We start from the raw sequence: 27857 nt of genomic DNA on the forward strand, positions 1-27857 counted from the left end.
TTTATTCATCAAAATAAAGTAACCTATCGAGCAGTAATTTTTAAAAATAAAAATTGTGAAAAATAAGTATCGCTATGTCCAAAAACCACATTTTCATAGGATTCGATGCAATGCGGAGACGCGGTTGGGGTGAGTGTAACTTAATGATTGTTTGTATTGAATATAATAATACATAATATGATGCTAATACCCAGTTTCTGGCCTGGGGGGGGGGATAAGTCATCATACCCAGCTTATAGCCTGGGGGGAGGGGCAAGCCTTACCCAGCTTCTGGCCTTGGTGGGAGGGGGTATTAATACTTATACATTTTTATATTTTACTTGGAAGAAGATATGACTCTAACAACACTTATGAACACTTTATTTGGAATAAATCGCCAAATATACCATCGAGGAGACCCCAATCGCGTCTCTGCGTTCCATTGAATCGTATGAGCGTATGGATTTTTTGCGTTATTTTACACAATTTCTATTTTTAAAAATTACCTATCGATAGCTTACTTTATTCAGATGAATAAATGTCATTACAAGTTTTTCTCTAAAACTGATAGTTTGGCTAGAAAAAAATATTTTCTATCCACGCAGTACGCCGGCAGCGTTCGGATCGGATATAGTGACGTCATCGTCCCCGCGCCGGGCGGTCAGTGAACTTTTTTAGTAATTTGGCCATAACTTCGTCAATTTTTGTCGTAGAACAAAAATTTTTGGACTGTGTATTAAGGATTTCTTAGCCCTATAAATCTGCATTCACAGCTAAAAATCGAAATGATCCTCATTGTCAATATCTTCCGAACTAATAGGGTTGCAATCGTGTCACTTGGTCACGTGTCTCTAAATAGTAATTCCGGAAGGTACTAAGAAGAGCAGGGAGGCCAAATGACGGGAACATATCGAAATACCAAATGCGCAGGGTGCCGGTCGACTGAGAGACGAATGTTTAGTGATCTAGGGTTAAATAAAGTGAAAATATTGTAAAACGTTACCAACCTCCAAGCAGTCTGGAAGCAGTAATGAGCGGCAGCCAGGGCGGCCGGCGCCGTTTGGTACAGCGGGTTATCGCATACACACGACGAGTTCAGTAGAGCCAGCAAAGCGTCCAGCAGTAGAGGATACTTCAGCTTGTGCGGTGTGCCTAGCACGAAGTTGCATGCTAGTCCGTCGAATTTGGGGTTCTCCTGCAAGTTTAAGTTGTGGTTAAATCTTGGTGAGGGACGGTGAAGTGCCAGTAAACACAGACTTACACAGTATCTTTCCTAGGCAATAAAATTATTTTTTTTCGATTCACAACTGTGTTAAAAATTACTAAAACATATTGTATCCTAAATTGATGTTGTGCTGCGTACTATCCTTAAATAAATAAAAATTTGAGCTAGCCAATTTGAGCTTACTAGTTGCGAGTAACTGCAAGACCTTTATGTTTCACCAGTGGCTTTAACCTAGTGATGCAAAAGCGATAGTCCTCACTGGAATTTAGTATGCAACAGACTGTAGGTTCCGTTCTCGATTTTTACAATTAGCTTACCTGGTTGTTGATCTCTGCATTAGTCAGAGCGTAGAACTTGGGTCTCATCGAGCTTTCGTCTTGCGACAGCTCTCTGTAAGCTTGCTCGATGTACGGCACTTCGCAGTAGATGCGCGCTTTCATTTGTCCGTTTTCTGTCATCACCCTGGCACCGTTTGTGTTCGGATCGTTCGAAGGCTGAGCGAGACCGGGCGCTATGACAAGGTTCCATTCGATCTGAAAGGTTACACGTAGTTAGGACTTTGTCTAAGAAACTATTTCGTTTCTTCTGAGTCATGGATAAGTGGTATAGCATTTTCATCTTTATACCTGTTGCAGCAGAGTTTGAGGTGCATCGTACAAGTGTCTCATAAGATACTCCAAGAGAAGCATCAGTCTGGTGGTCAGCATCAACTGGTGAGGCGCCAAGTTCGTCGCTCGTCTTCTATCGCTTATCGACAAAGTTTCTACCACCTGAACAGAAAGAACAAAGTATAGATAAAAACATGCTTAATAATAATGTATACTCAAATAATGTATAAGAACAAGTCATTCATACCTTGATAATAGCGTTAGACGTCATAAGTAGCACAGACTTCTTTTGCATGAGGGTCAACGAATGGAATAAGTACACCAAAAGTTGGGCATGCTCCACATTCAGATCTGCAATATAAATAGTACAATTATCATTGTTAATATTCGTTGTTTCAATTTGATGCCGTCCACTGCTAGACAAAGGCTTCCCCCAGGGATTTACACAAGGACTGGTCCTGCCCTGCTCGTATCCAGGTACCTGTGACGGTAACCAGATCGTCGGCCCAATGATTGGGAGGCTAAGGACTAAGAAATCACTGGCCCCGGCTGTCAATCAGTATGAACATGTATGAAAGTGCGTATAGTTTATACCGATTTGGTATCGGCCGACTAAAGTTCTGTAGTTTCCGGGGTGTCTTAAGTCTAGGCGCAGACCACAGTTTTTTTGTCGGCTGGTAGTTTAGTCCGGCAGTTACTTAGTATGGGCATGTGCGCACATAACACCGAATGATTTGGCCGATTCTTCATACATATTAAAATCGGGCCCAACTATCGGCTAACTTAAAGTTGATGGTCTGCGCCTAGGCTAAATGTGTTTCAAGGCGATCATACCTTCATAATCGTGGTCCTGTGAAGGCAGCGGTTGGAGCGCGCACTCCTGCAGCGTGTTGACGATCTTATGCCACATAGCTAGGATGCTATTCTCGCGTTCAGCGGCCGCTTTGCTGAGGACCATGCCTCCCAGTAACTTCACCACGCGAGGTCCAACCTAAACACAAAGGAAATAAAGACTGAATTGGAAAATTCTGCGATAGGCACCTCTTGTAACATGCCTTGTTAGCCAGCTTAACCGATTGAGTCCCAGACGGCATTAATTAATGTCATAACAATTGATTATCTATTGTGTCTAGATTCGCGGAGCTTGAAGGATTAACGAAGCTAAATAAAGCAGATTTTGTATGACGTCAGATATAACTAAGTATTCCCTAGTCTAATTCCCTGTCAATAGAAGCTGAGAATTTTGTTTGAAACTATTACTAACATTAGAATAGTTATCAAAGGGATTGCTACCATGTACCTTTTTATTTACGAGCCTCCTTTTTATTTTGCCCAAAAATCGAAGGCTCATAATTAAAAAGGTACATGGCAGCAATCTCGTTGATAAATATTCTAACAGCTGAAAATTTGGTAAATAAATATGGTCGATATACATTGGTCTCCTAAGTTGCAAGTCTCTTTTTAATTGCAAGGATTGAATGAGTAGGTTAATTTATATCAGAGAGAAAATAAAAATATTTTTCTGTTAACCAATTAAAAACCAATCCCAACTAATATTATAAATGCGAAAGTAACTCTGTCTGTCTGTCTGTCTGTCTGTTACGCTTTCCCGCTTAAACCTCGCAACCGATTTTGATGAAATTTGGCATAGAGATAGTTTGAGTCCCGGGAAAGAACATAGGATAGTTTTATCCCGGTTTTTGAAACAGGGACGCGCGCGATAAAGTTTTTCTGTGACAGACAAAATTCCACGCGGGCGAAGCCGCGGGCGGAAAGCTAGTTTATCAGTATAAGTTTACCTGTAGCGGAGTCATATTGGTGCGGTCAGAGCCGACAGCGACCAGTTGCTGGTGTAACGCTGGTTGCAGCGAGGCGAATGCGGGAGCGCCTGTTAAATTGTGCAGGTAGCGCACAAGCGAGGCACTGAATGACCCGTAGAGGCCGCCTAGACGCGCGCCGAAGCAGGATGAGATTGTGCCTGGTAAAAATAATAAGAATCGTGTAAAAATTGTTCCATTTGATAGCTTAACACATAAGCTTACCGCTACATACGTTGGTAAACGCTGTAAGAGCTGGGTACACCCATGGTTTAATATTTATAAAATTCATTCAAGTGTGAGATAAACAGTTGGTAGTAGCAGGCCTGTTCATCTCCGCGAGTTTACATCGAAAACAAAACACGCACGATGGCCCACCTACAGGATACTATTCGACAAGGCCTCACATACGAGCGAACATTGAATCACGCACGCGTATTCTTGTGTATGATGGAAGAAAATAAAGAAAATGGTGTACATACTAAATACTGTGCAGTATTTAACTGCCTAAATAATAATAAAAACACAGAATGTACTTTTTTAAGTTGCCTCAAGACACTGAGAGGTAAATAAGTAGTTAATATTATTCATGATAATTCATGCTAAATCATGTATTTCCTCCGCCATTTTCTGCAGTTTGGCACCTCACGTCACATCATTTTACCGAAGTCAGCCCTATAGTTTCGGCGCAGTGCCGATCACTGACGTTTGTCAACAAAATGGTGCTTGACTCTTGAGACAAGCAAAATTACACCATATTGTTAATGACATTGAGCATACATTTTTTTAAATACCTTCGCGAAGTAAAACTTCTGTACGTAGTACTTATTATTATTCTGTGGTATTACCGCCGAGTCCTCACTATCTACGCACTTGTGACGTCACAGAACATACCGGTATCGGTCCTCGCTGTCTCTCGGTCCAGGTCTTTCGCGAGCGCGGCCAGTAGCGCCTGATGCGCTTCGTGTAGCTGCAGCGAGCCAGAGCCGAGACGCTCTGCGCCCTCACTGATGATTTCTTCAGTAAGCAGGGTGAAAACTTCCGTAGCCAGTGTTATGTACTGGAACAAACATTCAATACCCAATTAAAACTAGGCACTAAACTAAGAATAACTCGAGCGAGCGACAGAAACAGACATGCCGTGAGGCTGTTAAAGATTCTAAGCGACAATATTTTTTTTATATTGGTTAATAGGACCATTTATGAATAAGAATCTGGTTGAGAGTGTACGAGCACAAAACCCTCTGGCGCGGACTAGTCAGCTGTTGACCGTGTCGAGCGCCACGAATGTCGATCAAAATCAAAATCATCTTTATTTGTTTAGACTAATTAAATTAGTTCTTGCAAATCGTCAAATGCTCTTAAGGAGCCTATACATGTCTCATTCTTTTTTTGCCCTACCAGCGCTTCGAGACAAACATTTGGCAAGTGCTGAGAAGAAGCGCCGCAACAAACTCAGTCACCACTGTCTGCCGGTTTAAAAATATAAAAAAATATAAAAAAGTAGGAAGTTATATACATTCAGAAGCAAGTTACTTACCACGCGCTCCCGTTGATAGAAGGTGGCCTTTAAGACGCCCATCTAGCACGAGACCGCGTGGCAGTTTTGAATATATTTCTTTAGTGCCGTGCTAATTTCTAGGTTAATTGTTGCGTTTTGATACATATATTTTATGTCAGGTTTATCTTTCCTTGACCAGTCCCCGAAGGCAGCGCCTGTTCACAGACATGACGTGTGAACCAGCCATCGCTTCACTCGACCATATTATAGGGAATGTAACGACCCGCCTCACACGCCACTACCCCAGAGACATTTTAGTGAGCATGACAAGTCTAAGATATCCTTCTGGCTAAGTGCCAGATATAAAACTATTTAGGAGACAAGGCAAGAAAACTCTAGAGAGAAAAGCAAGGCACCATAACAAAACCGTGTGGTAGTTTTAAATATATTGTATATACTTATATTTAGTGCCGTGCCACTGTCTAAGTTGATTGTTAATTGTTATGTTAAAAAATTTAAGGTAGGTACATCTTGTCTTGACCAGTCCCCGAAGGCAGCGCCTGTTCACAGACATGACGTGTGAACCAGCCATCGCTTCACTCGACCATATTGTAGGGAATGTTCTATTCAATTCTAACAATACTACTCCCGAACAGTAATAAAACTTATTGATATACTGACAAAGGTGACTGTGTTTCTTCCGCCACTACTTCTCAGCACCAGCCCATATGTTGTCCCGAAGTGGTGGTAGGGCAAGCTATATTTGGGACGTGTATAAGTGCCCTGGAAAGGGCCTATGTACTGAATAAACTATTTAAATTTGAATTCTTCTTCTTTTCGTGTCGACAACAAACCTACACAGTGTCAGCCCAAAACTCCGCCACAAGAGTGGCGTTGTCAGCAGCACTCATCAAATCCTCCTGAGTGCAGTTGCTTGGGCACTCAGGGCACGACATCAGGTGCAGCAAATTTGAATTTATTACTCACGGAATACGGCTCAGCTTTATCCGGCACTATGGCCTGGTGAGTGCGCGTGGGCGCATCACTCGCGTCTTGACTGTCGCTGGCGGCTGCGCGGACTAGTCCGCTATTGTCAGTAATATCTGGCGCCACGAGGGTCGATTCGAACCATAACCCGAAGAGGGGTTCGCTGTCTGTTGATACAAGAAAGAAAATTATCAAAATTTGAAATCATCATCGTTGGTGTGTTTTGTGTCTCTTCAATGAATAAAAGGAGACTGAGGTCGTTATTGCAAAATAACGCTCTAAATTCGATGCAATCCCAGATAGACTCAATCATAGATTCTATCCTGTTGTCTAAATATTGAAATTTCTCCAATCAAAAGACTCTATCTATAGTTGACATTGAATCGAGTTTTAATGTTCGTAAAAAGTGAGTGTTATTAAATTTATTTCTAAAACTACCAACAGGGTATCAAGTATTCATCATCATCATTTCAGCCAAAGGACTACCACTGCTGAAAATAGGCCTCCACCAATGATTTCCATATTAAACGGTTGGTAGCGGCTTGCATCCAGCGCCTTCCTGCTAACTTTATGAGGTCGTTGGTCTACCTTGTGGGTGGACGTCAAACGCTGGTTAAACCGAAACGTGACCGTCAGTATTGTGTACTAAAAATCAAATAACTTATCAAAGATGCACTAACCATCATCTGTCTCCGAGTCTTCCGAGCACAGTATCATGTCCTGGAAGTAGACGGTGGAGTCGGAGCGGTCGGGGTCGGCGTCCTGGTGTTGCTTCTGCACCACCGCTCGCTTCAGGTTCGTGGCCTTGCGGTAGCACACTACGCCCAGGGCCACTAACAACTGTTGGACAATAAAGTATTGTATTAGAAATGGAAATTCTTCATTTGATTCCAATGAAAATCTGGTAATGTCGGTCAAAGACAAGTGCCAAGGTGTTTGCGCAAATATTTGTGCAAATATTTCTCATTCTTATGCCATTCGAGTGTGAGATTTTTGGCGTGTATCAAAGGATGCAAACTATAAATACTCATACATTATTTGCAAATATTTAGATACTATTTACTAGTTTATAATGTGCTATATTTGTAAAAAATGTTCCAAAAATATTTACGAAACGTGTGTCAAACTATACAAAGATCTGTACACACTTGTGTGCAAAGATCTGTACACACATGTGTGCAAACATCTTGGCACATGTGATAGGAATAAAAAATGCGTATGGGCACTGAATGAAGATTCATCTATGTGAACAAGTCCTCCCTCCCTTCATACCCGCAGCTGCTGTCGATCGTGACTCTAGCTAAAGCTTGGTCCGTGAGCACGTAGAATCCCGTCCAATGACCCCAAGCTACCCATCCCTTTCGCTCGCACACTCACTGCGGGCGCCCGTCGCACAGTCGCGACAGCAACATAATTACGCGCGAGCGATAGGGATGGGTAGCTTGGGGTCATTGGACGGGATTCTGCGTGCTCACGGGCCAGGCTTTAGCTCTAACCTGATGCAGCGGCGCGGCAGAAGCGAGCCGCAGCTCCCGTTGGTGCGCCGTGTGCTGCGCCAGGATGTGCAGCGGCGCGGGAGTGGCCTGCGAGCCGTCGCCGCTGCTCAACGCTTCGAGACGCGCGTCAGATAGTAAGGCGCCGACCCACGAGAGGCACTTGCCGCCAAGGGCCACCCATACTACGCCGAGACCTTGTTGCCTGAATAAAGATACAATGAACGTATAAGGTCTTTAAAATCTAGAGCAACCCAACCAATACGATTGATTTACATCAGTGGTTCCCAGACTTATTTTGTCTACTGCCCACTTTGAGAATAAATTCTTTTTTAGCGCCCCCATTTTTGTAGTCAAGTCGGTGTCTAAGAGTCCTCCTAGTAGATGATATTATAAATCGCCTCCCAAGCCTCTACACAATGCCCCGATTTTTTTCCGGGGTCTCTTACCGCCCCCCTTTAAGCCTGCAGCGCCCACAAGGGGGCGTTATCGCCCACTTTGGGAAAGACTGATTTACATAATCTGCCAAAATAGTAACAGATCGACATAGGCATCATCATCGATTCAGCCACAAGAGGTCCATTACTGAACAGGCCTCCCCAATGATTTTCCGGTTGGTAGCGGCCTGTATCTAGCGCCTTCCTGCAACCTTTATAAAATCAGCTGTCAGCCTTGTAGATGAACGTCTCACGCTGCACTTGCAAATCACCAGTCTCTAGCGAGATTAAATCTTACACATACACATTTTGATATCAACATTCAACAGGCTTATCAATAACTTACATTTTAGTCAAATTGTAGGGCCTCGAAGGAACCTTAGCGGGGCTCTTTCCAGGCGCAGTCGTAGGGCAAGGAGCGCCTGCCAGCGCGTGGTGAAGCCCACAAAGCAACACCCACCCACCGATCATGAGATGGTTTTGGTATACCTAATAACAAAAAGACACATTTGCAATAAATTTACTCATTTTTAGGATAATCTAGTGTTGGGACTTCCGATACTTAGCCCACATGTTGTATGTTAATTTTTATTGACATAAACCAAACAAACGGGAGTGGCAACCGTCACCCCTTTAATGGGAGAATCTTCAATTTAATTTCTTGTATCTTTATGAATAAGCACCGTTAAATGCATGTTTTATTAATCATATCAGTAAAAGAAAAGAAACTTACGTATCCTCCAGCGCGAGTGGATTGCTTGAATATCTCGCCAACAGAGTTATAGAGGCTGAGTGCGCTCTCAACCAATGTAGCCGTTTGTTGTTCACTTTCTTCGTCTTTTGGATGAAGGGAAGCCTGTTCAAAAACAAAACAGAGTATAATAGCCATCAGAAGTTCTCTCCAACTAAGATAAAAAATCATTATCAGCTAACATCTCGTCATTATGGCTTAGGAGGCGTCCATTAAAATTACGTGAAACAATTTTGTTAATTTTTAGTGAGTGTATGTGTACCCCTTGGTGAGATTTTTCCAGACCTTATTATCTAGCTAGTGTGAGCAGTGTGGGCCAAATCCAGTATTTGCTTCTGGTAGATCGGGTCATCCTTCTGCAGTGGAGACTAAATGGCCTAATGATGGCTTATTATCTAACACCCGTATTCATAAACATTACTATGAGGTCTCACAGCGCGTGGACGCACAGGGTCCCAAAAACCTATTCATAGACAAAACTTGAATGGCGGAGTGACACACACGAACCAATCACAAAGCTCTATTCAACGCTGTGCGTTCGACTTCGCATAGCGTTGCTGCTTCACTTAAGCAAGCATCGTTTATGAATACGGGTGTAAGTAAACTTACAAGCCATAAACTGCATTGTACTTGTCAGAGCCTTACCTGGGCAGTGGCACACAGAAGCCAGGCAGCGCTGACGTCACTTAGCGTAGCGATGCGGTCAGATGTAAGCGGCTCAAGGCACGGCAGAGACAACGCCAGCCGGCATACGTGTACTTCGTTCACAAGGAAATGGAGCCTGGTACGAAAAAATAAAGTTTAAGATATTTTGCCTAACAAAGAAGTCTAATTAAGAATAATTGGATAGATATTTTTTTTACCTTAAAAGGAAATAAGTTGAAGTTGGCGGTAAGTTGTTGAAAACGACGCGGAATGACTAAAGCTATGATGACATCTTAAGCAAGTTCACTAAATAATGAGTAAAGGGACAGCAGCGACGCGCTCACATTCAGCAACACGGAGCCGGCGCGTCACTCCATCAGTAGGGAGCCGCTAGTGACCCATTAACACAACACTACTCACAGCGACGCGTCGGAGTTGAACTGGGGCGCCATAGCGGTCTCCTTGGCGCTCTGCCAGCGGTTCAGGTAGCGCTGCAGGCACGGCAGCGACGCGCTCACATTCAGCAACACGGAGCCGGGACGTAACTCCATCAGTAGGGAGCCGCTAGTGACCCATCAACACAACACTACTCACAGCGACGCGTCGGAGTTGAACTGGGGCGCCATAGCGGTCTCCTTGGCGCTCTGCCAGCGGTTCAGGTAGCGCTGCAGGCACGGCAGCGACGCGCTCACATTCAGCAACACGGAGCCGGCGCGTAACTCCATCAGTAGCGAGCTGCATGTTGATGCTACCCATTTCTGTAGATAAAAGAAATGTTAAAGAACTGCTCTAGATGAAGGGAAGAAGAATTGGGACATTGTCAAAGCAATGAGTTCTTTTTTTTATACAGCCAAATCAGGGAACTAGGCTGATGTCAGACAGTTTAGCTGTACAACACAGCTGTACTGTATTTCAACAAAAATTGTGCTCAAGTTACAAGATTTAAATTTTGACTAACCTTCATATCAATAAGGGCATGTTGTGTGTTATTCCCATCCTTAGCGCTCTCCAAGCTGTCTTTACTTCCCGGCGACAGGACGGCCGTAGCCGACGGCGCCTGCGGTGTCGCCACCGAACCCACGGGGTTACGCAGCGGGGTCGTCAGTTGTTCTAGCAACGCGTCGGAACGCCTCTGGGCATTTGATGGCGGCTGCTTCTCAGTTGTCGTGGCTTGAGACGCCAATGATGTGATCGGGCTCGGTATGACCGAGGATTTCGTCGTTTGGGAGTCTACAATGTAATGAGAAGGTGTAGTACAAATATAAATTGACTATTGTAAAAACAAATGCAATGGTAAGTATTTACATATTGCAATATTCATACTTAATATAGAAAATAACAATATCTTTCATTGCAAGGTGAAATGAATTTTAGACCACTGAACCAATTAACTAAATATTTACATTGAAGCTTTAAATAAATAATTGTTCTAATTGTCACACCAATAGTCTCAAACTTGATAGTCTATCATGTCAAGATACCAACTTATAAATTAATCTGTAACAAATTAAGGGTAAGCAAAAAATACAAAACCTGGAATAAGCTAAAAGAATTTATTTGAAGCTTTCTATTACCTGGTACGTTAACATGAGCTGGAAGTTTTGCACTCTTTAATAGAGATGTCAATATTACTAGGTCTGCTTGAGGATAGCCCCCTCCTTCAATGCCACATAGTCCCACAATTGGCAGAAGCAGCTGTAAATAACGGAATTTTTCTGTTAATATTGAAAAATAGTATTAGGAGTTATAGTTATACCATTTTTTTATGAAGTCAACTATAATGCCAAAGTAAACACTATCTTTTAAGTAATTAACTGCAGAGATACAAGACACAATAAAAAAGTTATTGCTTGAGACTCAACAGTGAGTCATGAAGCATTCTGTTAAGTATAGTTTTTTTAAGATATTAAAAAGATAAAAATACTCAGCTAATTTGTTTATCGGTGAAACATAAATGTTAAACAAACCTGTTTAATGGAAATATTAGGTGCAGCAGTGGTTGCTGTATCGTCACAGTTCAATCCGGCCTCAGAGAGCTTCTTGAGGATCTGTCGTAAGACCACCCTGAATGCATCTCTGGCTGTATTCAGCTGATCTGTTGGTACTAACACAAATATAAAACTTATTATTATCAAAGTCATACAAAACAAGTATGACTTTGATAATAATAAGTTTAGTATACAACAACTTGTATACAAGCACAATGTTTAAATAATGATTCATTGCAAAGGGCTTATTTCACCACTTGCTAATAAAGACCCTGATAGTCTAATAAGAACTAGTCAGATAAATTGCAAATATTGATTTAATATGTCACACATACAGGTATCAACAGTAGTCCTACTATCCATCCATATTATAAAATGTGAAAGTTGTGAAGATGGATGTTTGTTACTCTTCTATGCACTAATCAAATGGTGAGATTCCAGACAATCCTAAAATAATCAAGTCTCATCTGGATCCATGATAAAGCATGTAAAAGGTTAAATATTGTGAAATTTCCAATATGACTCATGTTGGAAAAAAACATCTTACAATACTAATTTTAAACACAATTCTAGGTGTGTTAGTTATTAATAATTTATAAACAATACTTACAATTGGCTGCATTAACACTGATGAAATGTGATGAGAGGCAGGCAAAGCATGTGTAGAACAAGTCGTAGATGTCTTCATGGTTTTGGAATTCAGTTTCACTGTGGAAAAAACATTTAAACACGTTATTTAGGATATAAGTGCCCATACAATCCATATTGAAGTCGAGATTTTGAGGAATGATAGGGTAAGTCGTTGAGATTTTGAGAAATGAAAGAGCAAGTCATGTAAATTAAATTTACTGACTTCTATTCTACATAATTTTGGAGGGTACATGAAAATAAACTCCTCGTGCACCTTTTAACAACATGAATTGAAATGCGAGGGTAGAACGATTTGTAAATTAATTTTGGTAAAGCAGATCTATTGAAAGTAATTTTTAAAAGCTAATTCCAGAAAGATTTCTAAGGGGATTCCCATTACATTGTGGTTGGGTATATACGCAGTTTACAGCTAAGCAAAATATTGCAAACCATGTACATTTTTTGGGGAATATATTGCATTGTTATAGTACGATTACACAAAAATATTTTAGGGTAAAAACAAAAATAAATAACTAGGCCGCTGACAAGGACTCCTCTATGAATCACTTTGCACTAATATTTAAAGAAAATACAGGAAAATTATTGAAACTGACCTCTTGAGGATAGCTTGTATTATCTCCACGGCATCATTTTTGTCAAAAAATGGCCCGTAGAGAGCTGTTAAAATTGGTTTTACAGTAGTCGACCATTCAATATTTCCTCCTGAAGCGGCCATTTTCGGGAGAATAATGATTTTTTTCGATGAATGACTAGCGAGAAATGTCAAATCATCAGTCGCTGTCACAGATATGGATAGATCATGAAGCTACAGATAAAAATGGAGGCCACACTCCGAATACCTACTTGAAGCACAAACTAAGTATCACTATCTCGCTCTCTGTGGGCAGACTCGCTCTTTCTAAATAAACAAAAAATATAAAATTGCTCAAATTCAATGAAACCAATGTAAAATCTTTATTTCTTGACATAGGTATCATTAAAAATGATAAGTGTAATTACTGGTAAAACGTTTTAGGAAGAAATTACTGTAAAAAATGTGAAAAATGTTTACAATGATCCAATGTCGGAAATCACGAAATAAACACTTACGCGTGGAATCTTATGTCACTTCCAGGACACCACGTACTACCGCAACCAAGCACTACAAAATTTTGCACCAATTCATGTGATAAAACAATGATTATTTCCTGTAAACAATCTCAAACGAAATTAACTGCTTAATAAACAAAATAGTAAACAACCGCCATGATGGGCCGGATTGGGCCGATGTTGCCACATGGTACCGATTACCCAGGAATTGGGATTGTAATTCCCTGATTCGCCAACATATTAAGCCTAAATGGCCGACAATTTTGTGATTTTTTATTTAACTAGGTAATCTTAGTTTCAAATATTAATTAGTTATTTGTTTAACTTCTGATTTGGTTAGTGAATTGGCTATTACGAAGAATTTACAAGGAGATTTAAATCAGAAGATAGCAATACTACAGTTCACACTAAAAAGAGAGGTAGGGCCGCAGAGAGCGAGATAGATATAAGTAGGTATTTGACTCAAGTTTTTGTTCCAACTCTGCCCTCCATTTTTATCTTTAGCTTCATGGGATAGATCACAGATATGGATTAGAGTAGATACAGCAAGTTGATCGTCAAAGCGTGCCATTCCGATATGTCCAAATGGACATACATGGTCGAGTGATGTTCATGTAATCCGATTACAACAATCGGTTACGATGATTTTACGAGGACAGTAGTACGAACACAGTAAAAAGAAGAAATTATTTACGGATTGAGAATTGTAAGTAACAGCACAAGTAACAAATAATTAATTAGAATAAAGTAGCAGTAGAAGAAGTATAAAGTAGCATTGTTTTTAATACATATCCTGCGATGTACTCTTAAAAGTTAAAACCATGGTCCCTGTATGTGGTGCACTCATACCGATCCCAAGGAACTGTAGTTACTCATAACAATAAGACACACACTGATCCATGTATTCATGCACTTGACAAATTTATGTCTTGAAACGCTGGTAGGGTAAAAAAAATAACGAGATTTGACGATTTGTAAGAATTAATTTATTTAAAAAGGTAAATAAAGATATTTTTGATTTTTGTATTTAACAAATTATCAGTTTTATCGGAATTAATTAATTGTCAAATCGAGTCACACGATATCTATCCGTATCTGTGGGATAGATGCAGCATGTGTCAAAAATTGTATGAAGTCGAGCGTGCCACTTTTTAAACGTCATTAGTGTCATTTTAGCGAATTTTAGTGATTGCCGCAACGTAAAAGTAATCGTATCATCGTACTGCATTCGCAAAGTCATCGAAAGATATCGTGTGACTCGATTCGAAAATTAATTAATTCCGATAAATCTGATATTTTGTTAAATTTATAGCTAGTCTGACTGTGGATTAAAATAATTTTGTAGCGGTAGACGTTATTCTACATTATTAATTTGCAAATAATATTTTTGTTGTGCCTAATGTTAATGAAAGTAATGATCGTGATTCCATTATGTTAAATAGTACTACTAGTAATTCATACTTAATTCCATACTTTTAAATATCCTAGTAAGTACCTGACCTAGTTTCATAAAATAAAGACTATAGATTTACTCAAGCTTTTTATTTTTAATAAATGTAAAAATGCTAGTTTTGCCAATACGTTTTGTTTTTTGTTTCATAAAGCTAAGTCAGGTACCTAGTTTTGAAGATATTTCTAAACGACAAAATTCAATGTGGTAAAAAACGTTCGAAGTAAAATGAAACACAAAAGATTTTTCTTCATAATTATATTATAAGTGCAATGAATAGTATTGAGCTTCAGTGAGCCCTATAAAATAATCAAAACAAATCAAAAGGTTTGAATAAAATTGTTCTTCCGCTGTCATTTATAAAAAAGGTAATGGCAAAATTATAGAACTTCCTTAGGCAGATGCCTCTACTCTGTCTATTTGAAAGAGTCTGGCATAGTGGTCCCGGGGGCCCGATACAAAACCAAAAACATTTTTATTTTCCTCTTTAAATAAATTAATTCTTACAAATCGTCAAATCTCATTATTTTTTTCACCTTACCAGCGAAAAACTTGTCTGATGTATGAATACACGGATCTGTGTGTGTCATAATGTTATGAGTAAGTACGGTTCCTTGGGATCGGTATGAGTGCACCACATACATTACTCTTAATAGTACATCGCAGGATATGTATTAAAAACAATCCTACTTTATACTTCTTCTACTGCTACTTTATTCTAATTAATTATTTGTTACTTGTGCTGTTAATTACAATTCTCAATCCGTTAATAATTTATTCATTTTACCGTGTTCGTACTACTGTCCTCGTAAAATCATCGTTACCGATTGTTGTAATCGGCTTACAATTAACAACGTGTACATCACTCGACCATGTATGTCCATTTGGACATATCGGAATGGCACGCTTTGACGAGCAACTTGCTGTATAGATGACCCACGCTGAACTGTCCCACCAAACTCAATGACAGGGGGGCGCTACCATCGTTCAACTATATGGTTTCCAAACATGGCAAAAATCGGAACCAGCGATCCGGTATTGACGGTGGCGCCCCACTGTCAATGTCATCGATAGGACAGTCCAGTATTTTGGAACTATATGCTGTATCTACTCTAATCCATATCTGTGGTCGCTGTCAATTTTTTAAAAATTTTGTAAAAGTGGTAAAGCTGGTAATTTTACCTAGGGAGTGTCGCGTCGTGATGGCGAAGGTGGAAATGGAATGAATGAATGGGGTGAATGGCGCCGGTATTTTCTCTCTGGCTCTACTAGCTGAGCCAGAATGTCTTTTTTAAAAGAAAAAAAAACGTCAATGTCATTTTTGACGTATTGTTGCTGTTTCCTTTCTGCATCGCGTCCTAAAAATTCGGAACATTTCTGAATTTCTTCCAATAAAATTGCTAAAATGTCTCAAGACCCACCCAAAAAGCGAAAATTATCCACTGAAAATGGCACAGATTCAAACGGTATTTCTTGCACTACTGTTACCATTATAACCTGTTGATAATAATGTACCTTGCAAATAATGCTTCTATTTTTCAGGACCATCAGCGAAAACATTGCACATACAGTGCCCTTATTTAGATACAATCAACAGGCATGTTCTAGATTTTGATTTTGAGAAGCTATGTTCTGTTTCATTGACTAGGATCAACGTTTACGCTTGCCTAGTTTGTGGGAAGTATTTTCAGGTAAATACCCTATTTATTAAGCTTTAAACTCGATATTATGTTATAACATCCTATAAAAATCTCAATGTTATGTGAAACATGACCTTTATGTTTTCTATTTTTGTTTTTCTAGGGTCGAGGTACGAATACTCATGCCTACACCCATTCCGTGGCTGATGGCCATCATGTATTTCTCAATTTACACACTCTGAAGTTTTATTGTCTTCCTGACAACTATGAGGTTATTGGTAAGTTAAATTATAAGATGCAGTTAATATATTTTTGAATGCAATGCAATGCAATTAATGACTTTCTATTCATTTACAGATTCATCGCTCAATGACATAAAATATGTTCTGAACCCAATCTTCAGTACTGAGCAGATCAGGCAGTTAGATACGGACACTAAGATGTCAAGAGCCATCGACGGCACCATGTACATGCCGGGCATTGTAGGCCTCAACAACATAAAGGCCAATGATTACTGCAATGTCATTTTACAGGTAGTTTACAAGTAAATATTTCTTCTACACAATTAGTCTTTTAAAGCCTGTGTTCTATGATATCAGTATACCTAGTTATTTTAAAAACAGAAGATAATCTAATATTCTAAACTTTATGTTCCAGTGCTTATCCCAAGTACGGCCACTCAGAAACTACTTTTTGCGTGAAGAGAACTACGCGAACGTAAAGAGGCCTCCTGGTGACTCCATGTTCTTGCTGGTGCAGCGGTTTGGAGAGCTGCTCAGGAAGCTGTGGAACCCTCGAGCTTTCAAAGCTCATGTGTCCCCTCATGAGATGTTACAGGCTGTTGTGTTGTGGTCGAAGAAAAGGTTTCAGTTTATAAAACAAAGTAAGAAATAATGGACATTTATTTATCAACAGTAAAAGATGTTTACTGATCAAATGCACCAGTATTTGTTGAAGTAAAACAAGACTTCTTTCAATTTTCTTTCTTAGTTTTGATCAATGCTAATTTTACTTTGTTGTCTTTCTCTTTTTAATTTCACAGGTGATCCTATTGACTTCTTGTCATGGTTTCTCAACACATTGCACATGGCATTGAATGGAACAAAGAAAGCCAACAGCTCAATAATCTACAAATCATTCCTTGGCCACATGAGAATATACACAAGGTATGAAATCTTTGATTTTTTTCCTTTAATCTAATAAGATTTGTCTGAGTCTGAGCCAATGCAACTTTTATGTACTTTGAAATAAGTTTGAATTTCCTTTTTTAGAAAATTACCGCCTCCTGATGCTGATGATGCTGCCAAAGTAGATCTAAGCAGTGAAGAGTACAGCGAAATGATTACTGAGTCGCCATTCCTGTACCTGACATGTGACTTACCTCCGACTCCTCTCTTCACAGATGAGTTCAGAGAAAACATCATTCCTCAAGTAAATATATTGAGTCACATTATTATCTTTTTCTATTTATATATAAATGACGACTATAAATGGGCTCTGTTTTCAGGTAAACCTGTACCAATTGCTTTCAAAGTTCAATGGGCAATCGTCAAAGGAATACAAAACATACAAGGAGAATTTCTTAAAACGTTTTGAAATAACGCAACTACCGCCGTATTTGATACTGTACATAAAGAGATTTACGAAAAACACTTTCTTCGTTGAAAAGAACCCAACTGTTGTGAATTTTCCAGTAAAGTGAGTTTACATGTTTTTCTAATAAGAAAAAAAACGAATGACATCTGTATGTATGTGAAATACATAAGTTAACTTTGAAGTAAACATTATTAAGTACAGTTTATTCTGACTTTCAGAAACGTTGATTTCGGCGACATCTTGACGCCCGAAGTTAAGGCGAAACATAACGGAAAGACAACATATGAGCTGGTTGGCAACATAGTACACGATGGATCCCCAGAGAAAGGCACATACAGGGCTCATGTTCTTCACAAACCTACACAGCAATGGTAGTATATTTTAGCATCAAAGTATACTTAAGAAAAATTATCATTTGCCTCTACTCCCAAAGCCATTGAAAATTGTGGTGTCAATAAATAGGGTATTATTGTTGTTTCAGGTATGAAATGCAAGATTTGCACGTTACCAGTATACTTCCACAAATGATTACACTTACAGAAGCATACATCCAAATATACGAGTTAAAGCAGGACTGAATTGTGTGCATTTTAATTTTAATGTATTGTAAGAGTCAAGTGATAAATAAAATGAAATAATGTCGCTATTACCATTTTTATTTATTGAATATACAAATTACAGATATTACTGAATTTCATTTAACAAACTGTGGCCTTTGGAATGGACCTTTACACTTATAACGAACTAATAATTATGACAATATCATATCATATTTTATAAATATGAGAAATATATTAGACAATATAAAATTTACTATGTATTGACACAGTTTGGAAAATGATTCAAATTCAATTTACATGACTTATAAAAAAAATGCAATATAAACAGTTCAGTCACAGGTTTGACGACTATTACACTAAAGGGAATGGGGTATGCATTACACTGACATGATTATTCATTTGACGAGCAAGCACATAATTTCATAGACACTGCAGGGACATTCAAGTAAGAGTGACTGAACTATCTATGTTAACACTTAGTTGAGCTAGTGGCTCTCTCCTTTCTTGCCCGCCACGCGTTTGAACTCTCCCATGTTTGTGGTTGAGATCGGTGAGCCGTAGAACGCGAGATGGTCAATTTGTGACACATCTCCTCCAGACTGGTTATCCTTGATAAACAGTTGAATGTTCTGCACATTCTGGAACTTCACAAACTTGAGCGGCACTGGGTTGCCTTCCAAGTCGCTTGGAGTAAACCTGTAAAAGAAAATAATATTTAGTATGATTGAAAGATTGAAGAAGAAGCAGTTTAGTGTTATGCACTAGAATATAAAGAGTTGAACTATGAATGAAACTGAAAACTCATTCAATCACAAGCTGAGACTGATTTCAGAGCAAATACTATGTGATGATAGTAGATATGTTAAAACATAAATAAGGGACTTACTCCAAGTCTTGCACAGATGAATTTCCAGAAGCCTGGTCGAAGTCCAGTGTCCTGGGCTGGTTGATGAAAAGTTTTACAGTCTTGGGCCCCTTGTCTGCTGGGCCTTTGATCTTTAGAGAGTGAAGTTTCACCAACTGAAAAAGAATAAGACAGCACATCTATAACTGGACTCGGTGATCCATCCTTATGTAAATACCAAGAAACTATGTCCCATTTTGTTGGTACTTGATTGGTTAAAATACTCTTTACACAGTTTGCAATAAAGTCTTTAGTAATAAAGGAATATTCTTAAAAATTCATTAATACAAATCTGACCTGATTAAAAGAAATGTTGATTATTAGCTGCTCATCACAGTCACTGGCCAAGAAGCCACCTCCGCTGGTGAGGGCATGCGCTAGCGGATGGTCGTCCGCTTCGTTCAAGCACTCACACTCGCTCTTGGTTATAAATGTTCCAAGATCCATCTGGTGAAGAAAGTAAATAAATTAACATAACATTTAGAAAATATTATCAGTTATTATAGATTTACACAGTTATTAGAGGGAATACTTACATGACCTGCAACCGCATTGTCTTCTTCACCATCAGTCTCCGTTCCATAATATTGCCTAACTTTATTTTCTAAAGTCCCTGGGTCAGCACCTTGTAGCCGGTCAATCTTTGTCTGGAATAGTCACAATTCTAATGAGTATCTTATTGGATAAAAAAATACTATTTATCTACATACTCAAAAGGGTCAACTTCGGTTTTACAGATTTTTAAAAAGGTTTTAACTATAATTATTGAATTTTTAGTAATAACAACATACTCTGTTTCTATAGAACACGAACGTAGGCATCGCACTGACGCCTTGAGCACTAGCGGTTTCCGCACATCTGTCTACATCGACTTTTAGGAACACAGCTCTTGGAAACTTCGCTGGGAGCTGCTCGAAGAAGGGCGCAATTCGCTGGCATGGTGCACACCTATCGAAACACCATACAAAACTTAGAAAATTCAAAAACTCCGACGATGACTCGATGGTTTTGAACGTGGGCAGGTTAACTTACCAAGACGCTGTAAAATCCACGACAACTAGTTTTGTCCCGGCATTAGCCATTTCCGATTGAAAATGGGCTTCATTTTCAATAGCTGTGACTAGTCCCATTATTTCTGAGAAGAAATTGAAAATAATTCAGAAACCGAAACGAAAATGACAACAACCGAGAATGATACTTCAAAATGGTTGACAACTTGACAGATGATGAAACAGATTATAAATTGCGTACAGATTTTTGGGTTGATTTTAGGAAAGGCGTCAATTCTAAGCAATAGAGTGTAAAAAATCAACATACTGTTCCTCTCCTTTCGAGTTTTCCTTGGCAAGGGTCTTCGTTTCATTTCAACAGGCTCTTACTTGTGGGATACAGGTGATTTTACCTTTTGCGCATGCGTCCTAGGTACCAATGGAATGGACGCACGCTGACCCCTACCCCTGTGCAGTGTGCAACAGTAGAGTACTTATTGTATATCTGTGTCTGCTGTGTGCATGTATTTGCATCCTCCAGTCCCACACAGATGCCGGGTAATTGAATAGGTCATGCAGCTGTTTATTCAGCATGCAAGGCGAAATTGCTTTTATTACAAGATAAATCTATTCTGATTCGCAGAATAAGATTCGGCGGATGGTGTTCAGTGGTCTATCTGCTGTCTGAGGGTAATTAAAATTTTACACTTGGAACTAAACAAACTAAAAATAAGTAATGAAATAGTTCATTCCCGATCCTAAATTACTCATAATAATAACAGGTATAAAAGGCGAACTTAATGCCATAATGACATTTTCTTCCAGTAAACCCTTGGTTTAAAATATTCTTCATACCTACTTATTTATCTCTCTTCTCTTATCTCGATGCTATCTATAATTATTTACTTAATGAATCTTTGCTTATCGTTCGCCCAATAGTCATTGTTGTTGGGTGCCATTCTCAACAATTGCTCTAAATATTAATTCAGGGGAAATGATAAATATCAATTTTATTTGACCAGCGCTAATTCAATATTGTAGGACGAGGTTTTCTCTTTGTAACTCGTTCATCATCATCATCATTATCATCATCTCAGCTACAGGACGTCCACTGCTGAACATAGACCCCCCCCCCCCCCCCCAATGCTTTCCATGTTGCCCGGTTGGTAGCGGCCTGCGTCCAGCGCCTTCCTGCTACCTTTATGATGTCGTCGGTCCACCTTGTGGGTGGACGTCCCACGCTGTATTTTCCGGTACGCGGCCTCCACTCCAGAACCTTGCTGCCCCATCGGCCGTCAGTTCTGTGTATGTACTTAGGTACCTACTATGTGCCCTGCCCATTGCCACATCAGCTTGCTAATCCGTCGGGCTATGTCAGCGACTTTAGTTTGTTTACGGATCTCCTCATTTCTGATTCGATCTCGTAAAGATACACCGAGCATAGCCCTCTCCATAGCACGCTGTGCAACTTTGAGCGTCTGTATATGGCCTGTAGTAAGAGGCCACGTTTCCGAACCATAAGTTATCACTGGTAACACACATTGGTTGTAGACCTTAGACACGGTAATAATACCTTAGTTTTCAGGCACTGAGGTATTTTGGACGAAAAGGTAACTCGTTCATAATCCTTTAAATTCAGAAATTGGAATTTGATAGGTTTGACCCTTTAAGTTTGGAGCATCTTTTATTAATGTTTCGTAAAGCCAACTTCTTGTGTGCCTAGAAACTTACTTGTGTAGGTATTTCTTTCGTCAGCCAAATTCCAAAAGACTACTCGTATTTCTCGTAATGGATAAAAAGTAGACAGTGTCCAAATGATTGTTTATTCCTGGGAACAAATCCAATCATGCTGACCGAAAGCCCGCCCGCGGCGCGGCTTATCCCACCACAATTTATGCGAGCTCTTCAAGTGACTCAATTTCTTTTTAATAAACTCTGCTATAGCCTTTAGATAAAATTAATCTTAATTTAAATAAAAACCCTGATAAAAACCAAACAACCTTATAAAACAAAATAATAAAAACAACCAATAATATGTAGGTAGTTAGGTATGTTTAAAATACAGAGTACCTACCTGATCATTCAGTTGTTAAAAAATATCTAGGTTTTTTTAATGATACCTACTTATGACGACAGTTCGAACTGGCCAGTTTGATCAGGGTTCGATCCCATTTTGGCTTATACGATAATCCGTTTTTGCTGACATTTTCTTACCACATAATTAACTCCTAACAACATTACAAAACTTGTTGCATTTTTTTCTAAAGCTCATAGCGCTACTTGCGCGAAGCCGGGGCAAATCGCTAGTCTAAGACAAAAACAAATCAAGAAGCGTCTGCGTGAAAAATTGACGTCGTAAATACACATTTTCCTAGCCTAATCACTTGAGATAAAACCAGTGGCGGCTCGCGGGAAAACAACAGTTTTCATTTGAATTCTGCGCCTGAAACTTCAGCGCAAAATGTAATTTTCGCGTGTAAAATGTTTCAGTTACACGTGGCTGTGACTTCAACGTTACTTGCCTTAATTTTAACGACAGTTGTCTCTTATAAAAATGGTGTTGATTATGATTATAAAGATTCAATTGTGTCTAAAAATTTTCCGCAAAAAAGTGACTTGTTAACTTATTTGAAATCTTTGAGACGAATAATTGATTTTTGTTCAAAACACAAGGTCGACTTGGATATGAATTTTGAGTTTGGGCTCTTTCTGATTAATGGTATGTTTTTTCTAAACACGTACGTTTGCAACAAATATGACCACAATATTCATTTTATCAAATTATTACCTCTTATGTCTTTTTATAGGGTCATTTATAGGGCCATTAAAACATTGTTAGTTCTGTTCCTAATTTTGTATTTATTCTTTCAGTAAACTTAAAAAAAGTTCTACATAACAAGCGAAACCGTATACCTAAACATGTTCAAACTTACATAACTTTACTACTGAAAGAGAATGACGATTTAATCGATTTCTTTGACTTCATGGTCAGTGGAAATCATGATTCAAAGGAGAGATCGAATAAGTTAAGTGCGTACCTTTAAAGTTAAGACTAGTTACTAAAATGATTTTCCTTTTTTACCTATTTAATTTATTTTTCCGTTTTGTTTCTCTTAAAATATAATTACAACGTGGATCAATATTTCTAGTAACAACATTGTTTTCCAACGAAACCCAGTGGATGAAGCGACTACAAAGGTTTCATGCAGAATTGTTAACGGAATCAGATGAGTCCAGCCAGCGATTTTCAGGAAAATCTCTTACCTGGTCCAGGTACATGGAAAATGTAGACGATACGGACCGGTGGACTCCTTCACCAAAGTTATCAGGTGAGAATAGACTTCCACCATGTAATCATCAACTTTGTTGAGTTATTCTTCTCGACGCCTTTCTGTTGATACCGACTAAGTCAGTCTACTTTGCTATGTGATCAGTAGAATAGCACAATACAGATAGTAGGCTGTATCAAGGATAGTACATAGGTACTATCCTGTAAAAGTATCTTTAAATACATAAAATAAAAATAAATTACCTATCTTTATTAGAGAGTTCGAAATACTTAAGTATCTGACTCATGTTTTATAATTAAAATTTTAAAAATCGTAAAAGAATGAGTTTTATTACCAAACATCAATAACTATGACCAATGAAAGTGCCTTTATGTACTCAATTGATTTGATAGAGCAGTAGTTACTGTAGAGCCATAGAAATGAGAAAGTTATCACGTTAGATAATAAAGAAAAACAGTTAATAATAATAGTAGTAATATTTTGAAGGGGCATTAAAAGTTCTTTTATTTAGTTTTATGGCTCCAAGATGACGATTAGACATTACACTTTTTTTATCTAACTGCCGTGGTAGATGTTATACACCAATTTTATTTGGAGAGAGATGATGGATGTTTTAAGTCTTTTTCAGATCTTTGCATGTTATCTCTGGCAAATAATGAGATTCAAGACTCCATTCAAACTAGGTGCGATGTTTATGAACCTTGCTATGAGATGCTCATGAATGGGACAGATTTTGGATACGCTCTTTCGCACAGGTTAGTAGAATTACGCCCGTATTCACAAACGATGCTTGCTTAGGTGAAGCAGCAAATCGAACGCACAGCGTTGGCACAGAGCTCTGTGATTGGTTCGTCTGTCACCCTGTGTGTCCACGCGAACTTTGAGACCTCATAGTAATGTTTGTGAATACGGGCGTTAAACACCTCACTTCTGAGATGTTCATTTATTTTCTGTGTTCATTATTTTAACTGGTGTATTTATTTATTATTTATGTGTATTATTTATGGAGACTAAATGACCTAATGATGATGGTGATGTGTATTTATTTAGGTTGTTGTTCCTACTACATGCAAGGCACAGTAGAGGTTGCAGTATATTTTCGAAGGAGCAAGACGAGTCACTGACGAAAAAGTTCTGCAAAACTGCTTACAGTGAGGCGGAGTTTATTGCTAATAATGACTATCAGGCTGTCGATCTACTCTTAGAACAAAGTAAGTGCCTACTTTTATAAGGTAGAGTTAGAAAAATTAGTTAAGACTTAGGCTGAGTTGCACCATCTAACTTAAACTGTAACCATAAAGATAACCGGTGTTTTTTTATGGAGTTTAACAGATTTTTGACATTTGTTAAATAAGATGATGAGGCTTAACACCAGTTAAACTTTATCAGTGCTTTGCTTTATCTAACACTAGCGGCGGCCCGCGACTTCGTACGCGTGGGTCCCGTTTTACCCCCTTAGGGGTGGAGTTTTGTAAAATCCTTTCTTAGCGGATGCCTACGTCATATCATCTACTTACTTACTTAAATTTCAGCCCGATCCGTTCAGTGGTTTGGGCTGTGCGTTGATATATCACTATGTCAGTCAGTCAGTCCGTCAGTCACCTTTGAGTTATATATATTTAGATAGATAGATTGGTATTTGAAATAAACCTGCAAATCTGAAATTTTTAGACGACTGTTTCGTAGAATTTAGGTTCATATTACAATAATTATGAGAAGGAACCTTAATCTTTACCAATTTTATTGTTTTAGTGGGTCTCTGCACTTTGGACGGCCACCCCCAATTCCTGAAACGATCGTGGCTTTCAAACGTCCTCCGTTTTCAAACTAAATACGGCTGTTTTGGGCAAAGACTGACTCAGGCACCTGCTAGATCCAGGTTATCAAGACCCCCGCCCATCTGGAAAATAGCTAAGAACTTGGACCACAGAATAATGGATGGACTATGTGACGGGCATGTAACTTCTGTAGCATCCGCTACCCTCGCTGCTGCTATTCGATACATACTGGAGACGTATTATTGATGTTGCTAATTCGTCGAAATTAAAGGAAATTAATGAGTGACCGACACAACTACGCCAGTAACGTTTTAAAATTAAATTTGATTTCAAGCAAAATTATTTTTGAACATCTGATTTCATGACAGCAACCTTATTAAGATAATAATTAAACAGACATTCTTAATGTTTGCTTAATTTAGGTAGGGAAACTCATTTGGAAAGTTCCCAGGAAAATGTTATTTATAAGTATTGCAAGGCAGCGCAGGGCCGTTAATTGTGGAAAACCTTGGGGGAGGCCTTTGTCCAGCAGTGGACGTCATTTGGCTGAAACGAACGAAGTATTGCATGAAACTTGAATGGTATTTTTACATGAATGCATTATTCAGAAGCCAAGTCCAGTACCTATAGTAGCGGGTTTTGAAATCTATGTTATTAACCATATCGCAAGGAGTCACGCATTTTAATTGATCTTCTCTTGGTATACCAATAGGTACTATAGTACCTACCTAGATATCCCTTCTAATTATAATAATACTCATCCTTAACGAATTATGACACGTTGAAGTTTCTTTTAGGTTCATATTCATTTACGTTATTTGTGCTTATAGGATACTTACGAGTACGAGTACCCGAGTAACTTACTCTATACTTATACTCAGTCCTACTATAATTTTCATTGAGAAGGGTTTTTCTTCCCGAAAATCCGGAAGTGACGCAATGCCCATGGCGATTACATGGGCCAGGTTCCGGTTGACATTGGCGCAAGTGTCGCGAGGCCGGCCGCTGTCACTTTCAACCAGTTCCGACGATCCCGCTGTAAGGTTGTCGATGTGGCTGTCAAAATAAATATCATTTACAAATACCTACCTCACTATAACAGGTAGCATTATACAAGCTATTCAAAATGAAAATTACATTTGTATATCATACAAAATCTCATACTCGTAAACGGAACTGCATAAGATGCCAAGTCTGTTCCACATCATCTATATTCCATATCTATTTTACTCTAGATAGAGACACTAGACAAAACCGTTGTTCTTGAAGAAACTTTAAATAACTTCATTAGCTTTGATGAAGCACGTAGCTGACGGCCTATCAAACTAGACACTGTGGCGACCAGTGCTGGATTAACCCTTAAGCAAATTAAGCAATTACTTATAGCATCGCGTCTTGGAGGGCACCAAAAAGAGCATAAAAAACTGGTAGTAAATTACTGACTGATAATTAATACTCTAATGCCCGTTTTCACCATCAATCCCTAATTTTACGTGACCCCTATGAAAATAAAATTCCTGTTATGTGTTACCATGTGGGTCACTTAAAAATTAGGTATATTGATGGTGAAAACGGGCATAAGTATCTCTACAAATTGAAATCATGCTTTACTGTCTTGTTTGTTTTTGTCAACCCTTACAACACATATGAAAAGCAGTGCATAATATTAAAGGCTACTCTTGAATGAGGCCGTGAATAGAAAAGGAGAATAATGCACCAGTTATGTAAATTGTAACCTTCAGATTTTTAATTAATAAGTACCTACTTACTTACAGGTCTGATTGTAATTGGTTATAGGAACTAGGTATGAGAAGGAAATAAACAAAAAAATAAAGGTTTTTCACTAGAGCAACGTTATTTTTCGCGTGATAATTAAGTAGTAAATCTTAGAGTAAGAAGAAGAATAAAAAAAGCCATAGGTATTTTCCGGCTGTCCTCAAGTTCTGCGCTTAGCAACACATTTTCTGGATTCATTTTTATTTACATACGTAGCTATGTATTTTACGTAGTTGTTTGATGGAAATCTGATTATACAGGCACGGTAATCATGGATTAATAATGTAATCACGAATCTTCACCACTTTGTATGTGTGAACGCGTGCCATGCAAGTTCAGTCACATTTGATATAGATTAAATACCGATTAAATTACAGCACACATTTCGGCTCAAAAGCCATGCTAAGGCACGGTGCTAAGGCATGGGAAACAACTTTTTCATTAAATTCAAAATCTTTAAAAAATGACTAAATACTTTTTTACAGCATTTTAGATTATTGGTGTCTAGGTCTAGCTTTGATAAGTGCCATCGGACTGCTGCTGATGCCAAGCTTTACGTGCTCCTCCTAAGCTCGGAATCATAATTTCCTTTTGAGAAGTGAGTTTGATCTGTGGCTGTGATTCTAACCATTAATTAATTGGGAACATTTTCTCATTGTTTTTTTAATTGTGTTCCACCGAAATCGATCAGGACCACCGGGTT

General features: G+C 38.8%; 4 protein-coding genes across 4 annotated transcripts in view; 2 read left to right on the forward strand and 2 right to left on the reverse strand.

Annotated features, from left to right (window-relative positions):
- LOC135078229 (E3 ubiquitin-protein ligase UBR4) overlaps positions 1-12819 on the reverse strand; it is an 88549-nt gene extending 75730 nt beyond the window's left edge. Inside the window, exons 1-20 of the mRNA XM_063972824.1 lie at positions 12676-12819; positions 12042-12139; positions 11411-11547; positions 11018-11138; positions 10402-10673; positions 10038-10201; positions 9864-10007; positions 9444-9579; positions 8781-8903; positions 8394-8536; positions 7614-7815; positions 6798-6957; positions 6118-6284; positions 4524-4689; positions 3612-3790; positions 2647-2803; positions 2060-2163; positions 1831-1974; positions 1522-1737; positions 987-1174 (exon numbers count right to left, since the gene is read on the reverse strand). Of these exons, the coding sequence (XP_063828894.1) occupies positions 987-1174; positions 1522-1737; positions 1831-1974; positions 2060-2163; positions 2647-2803; positions 3612-3790; positions 4524-4689; positions 6118-6284; positions 6798-6957; positions 7614-7815; positions 8394-8536; positions 8781-8903; positions 9444-9579; positions 9864-10007; positions 10038-10201; positions 10402-10673; positions 11018-11138; positions 11411-11547; positions 12042-12139; positions 12676-12797 (3143 nt within the window). The 5' untranslated portion in view covers positions 12798-12819. The remainder of the gene's footprint in view (positions 1-986; positions 1175-1521; positions 1738-1830; positions 1975-2059; positions 2164-2646; positions 2804-3611; positions 3791-4523; positions 4690-6117; positions 6285-6797; positions 6958-7613; positions 7816-8393; positions 8537-8780; positions 8904-9443; positions 9580-9863; positions 10008-10037; positions 10202-10401; positions 10674-11017; positions 11139-11410; positions 11548-12041; positions 12140-12675) is intronic.
- A 3137-nt stretch (positions 12820-15956) lies between these two features.
- Positions 15957-18503, forward strand: LOC135080267 (ubiquitin carboxyl-terminal hydrolase 39). Its single transcript, XM_063974957.1, has 10 exons — positions 15957-16087; positions 16164-16312; positions 16425-16539; positions 16619-16794; positions 16919-17144; positions 17304-17427; positions 17533-17692; positions 17769-17959; positions 18076-18228; positions 18339-18503. Exons 1-10 carry the CDS (start codon positions 16027-16029, stop codon positions 18433-18435), a joined length of 1452 nt encoding a protein of 483 aa, XP_063831027.1. The 5' UTR covers positions 15957-16026; the 3' UTR covers positions 18436-18503.
- LOC135080278 (thioredoxin-like protein 1) lies at positions 18496-20744 on the reverse strand. The gene is made up of 7 exons (XM_063974968.1): positions 20639-20744; positions 20354-20456; positions 20113-20269; positions 19858-19968; positions 19619-19768; positions 19304-19437; positions 18496-19113 (listed from the first exon to the last, which is right to left on the reverse strand). The coding sequence occupies exons 1-7, from the start codon at positions 20682-20684 to the stop codon at positions 18903-18905; spliced, it is 912 nt and encodes a 303-aa protein (XP_063831038.1). The 5' UTR covers positions 20685-20744; the 3' UTR covers positions 18496-18902.
- Positions 20745-22721: 1977 nt separating this feature from the next.
- Positions 22722-25665, forward strand: LOC135086136 (uncharacterized). Its single transcript, XM_063980942.1, has 6 exons — positions 22722-23029; positions 23182-23340; positions 23460-23639; positions 24229-24355; positions 24651-24811; positions 25353-25665. The coding sequence occupies exons 1-6, from the start codon at positions 22792-22794 to the stop codon at positions 25622-25624; spliced, it is 1137 nt and encodes a 378-aa protein (XP_063837012.1). The 5' UTR covers positions 22722-22791; the 3' UTR covers positions 25625-25665.
- The last annotated feature ends 2192 nt before the right edge of the window (positions 25666-27857 follow it).

This window comes from Ostrinia nubilalis, chromosome 2 (genome assembly GCF_963855985.1).
Source record: "Ostrinia nubilalis chromosome 2, ilOstNubi1.1, whole genome shotgun sequence".
Classification (NCBI taxonomy): Eukaryota; Metazoa; Arthropoda; class Insecta; order Lepidoptera; family Crambidae; genus Ostrinia; species Ostrinia nubilalis.

Bases quoted from the DNA above. Each gene is read 5' to 3' on its own strand.
- LOC135086136 (XM_063980942.1), top strand. From the start codon at position 22,792: ATGTTTCAGTTACACGTGGCTGTGACTTCAACGTTACTTGCCTTAATT. The intron at 23,030-23,181 runs GTATGTTTTTTC...TTATTCTTTCAG, and splicing joins TGGGCTCTTTCTGATTAATG to TAAACTTAAAAAAAGTTCTA. The intron at 23,341-23,459 runs GTGCGTACCTTT...CAATATTTCTAG, and splicing joins GGAGAGATCGAATAAGTTAA to TAACAACATTGTTTTCCAAC.
- LOC135080278 (XM_063974968.1), bottom strand. From the start codon at position 20,684: ATGAAACGAAGACCCTTGCCAAGGAAAACTCGAAAGGAGAGGAACA. The intron at 20,457-20,638 runs GTATGTTGATTT...ATTTCTTCTCAG, and splicing joins AACTCGAAAGGAGAGGAACA to AAATAATGGGACTAGTCACA. The intron at 19,969-20,112 runs GTATGTTGTTAT...TGACTATTCCAG, and splicing joins TCGTGTTCTATAGAAACAGA to ACAAAGATTGACCGGCTACA.
- LOC135080267 (XM_063974957.1), top strand. From the start codon at position 16,027: ATGTCTCAAGACCCACCCAAAAAGCGAAAATTATCCACTGAAAATGGC. The intron at 16,088-16,163 runs GTATTTCTTGCA...TCTATTTTTCAG, and splicing joins AAATGGCACAGATTCAAACG to GACCATCAGCGAAAACATTG. The intron at 17,428-17,532 runs GTATGAAATCTT...TTCCTTTTTTAG, and splicing joins CACATGAGAATATACACAAG to AAAATTACCGCCTCCTGATG.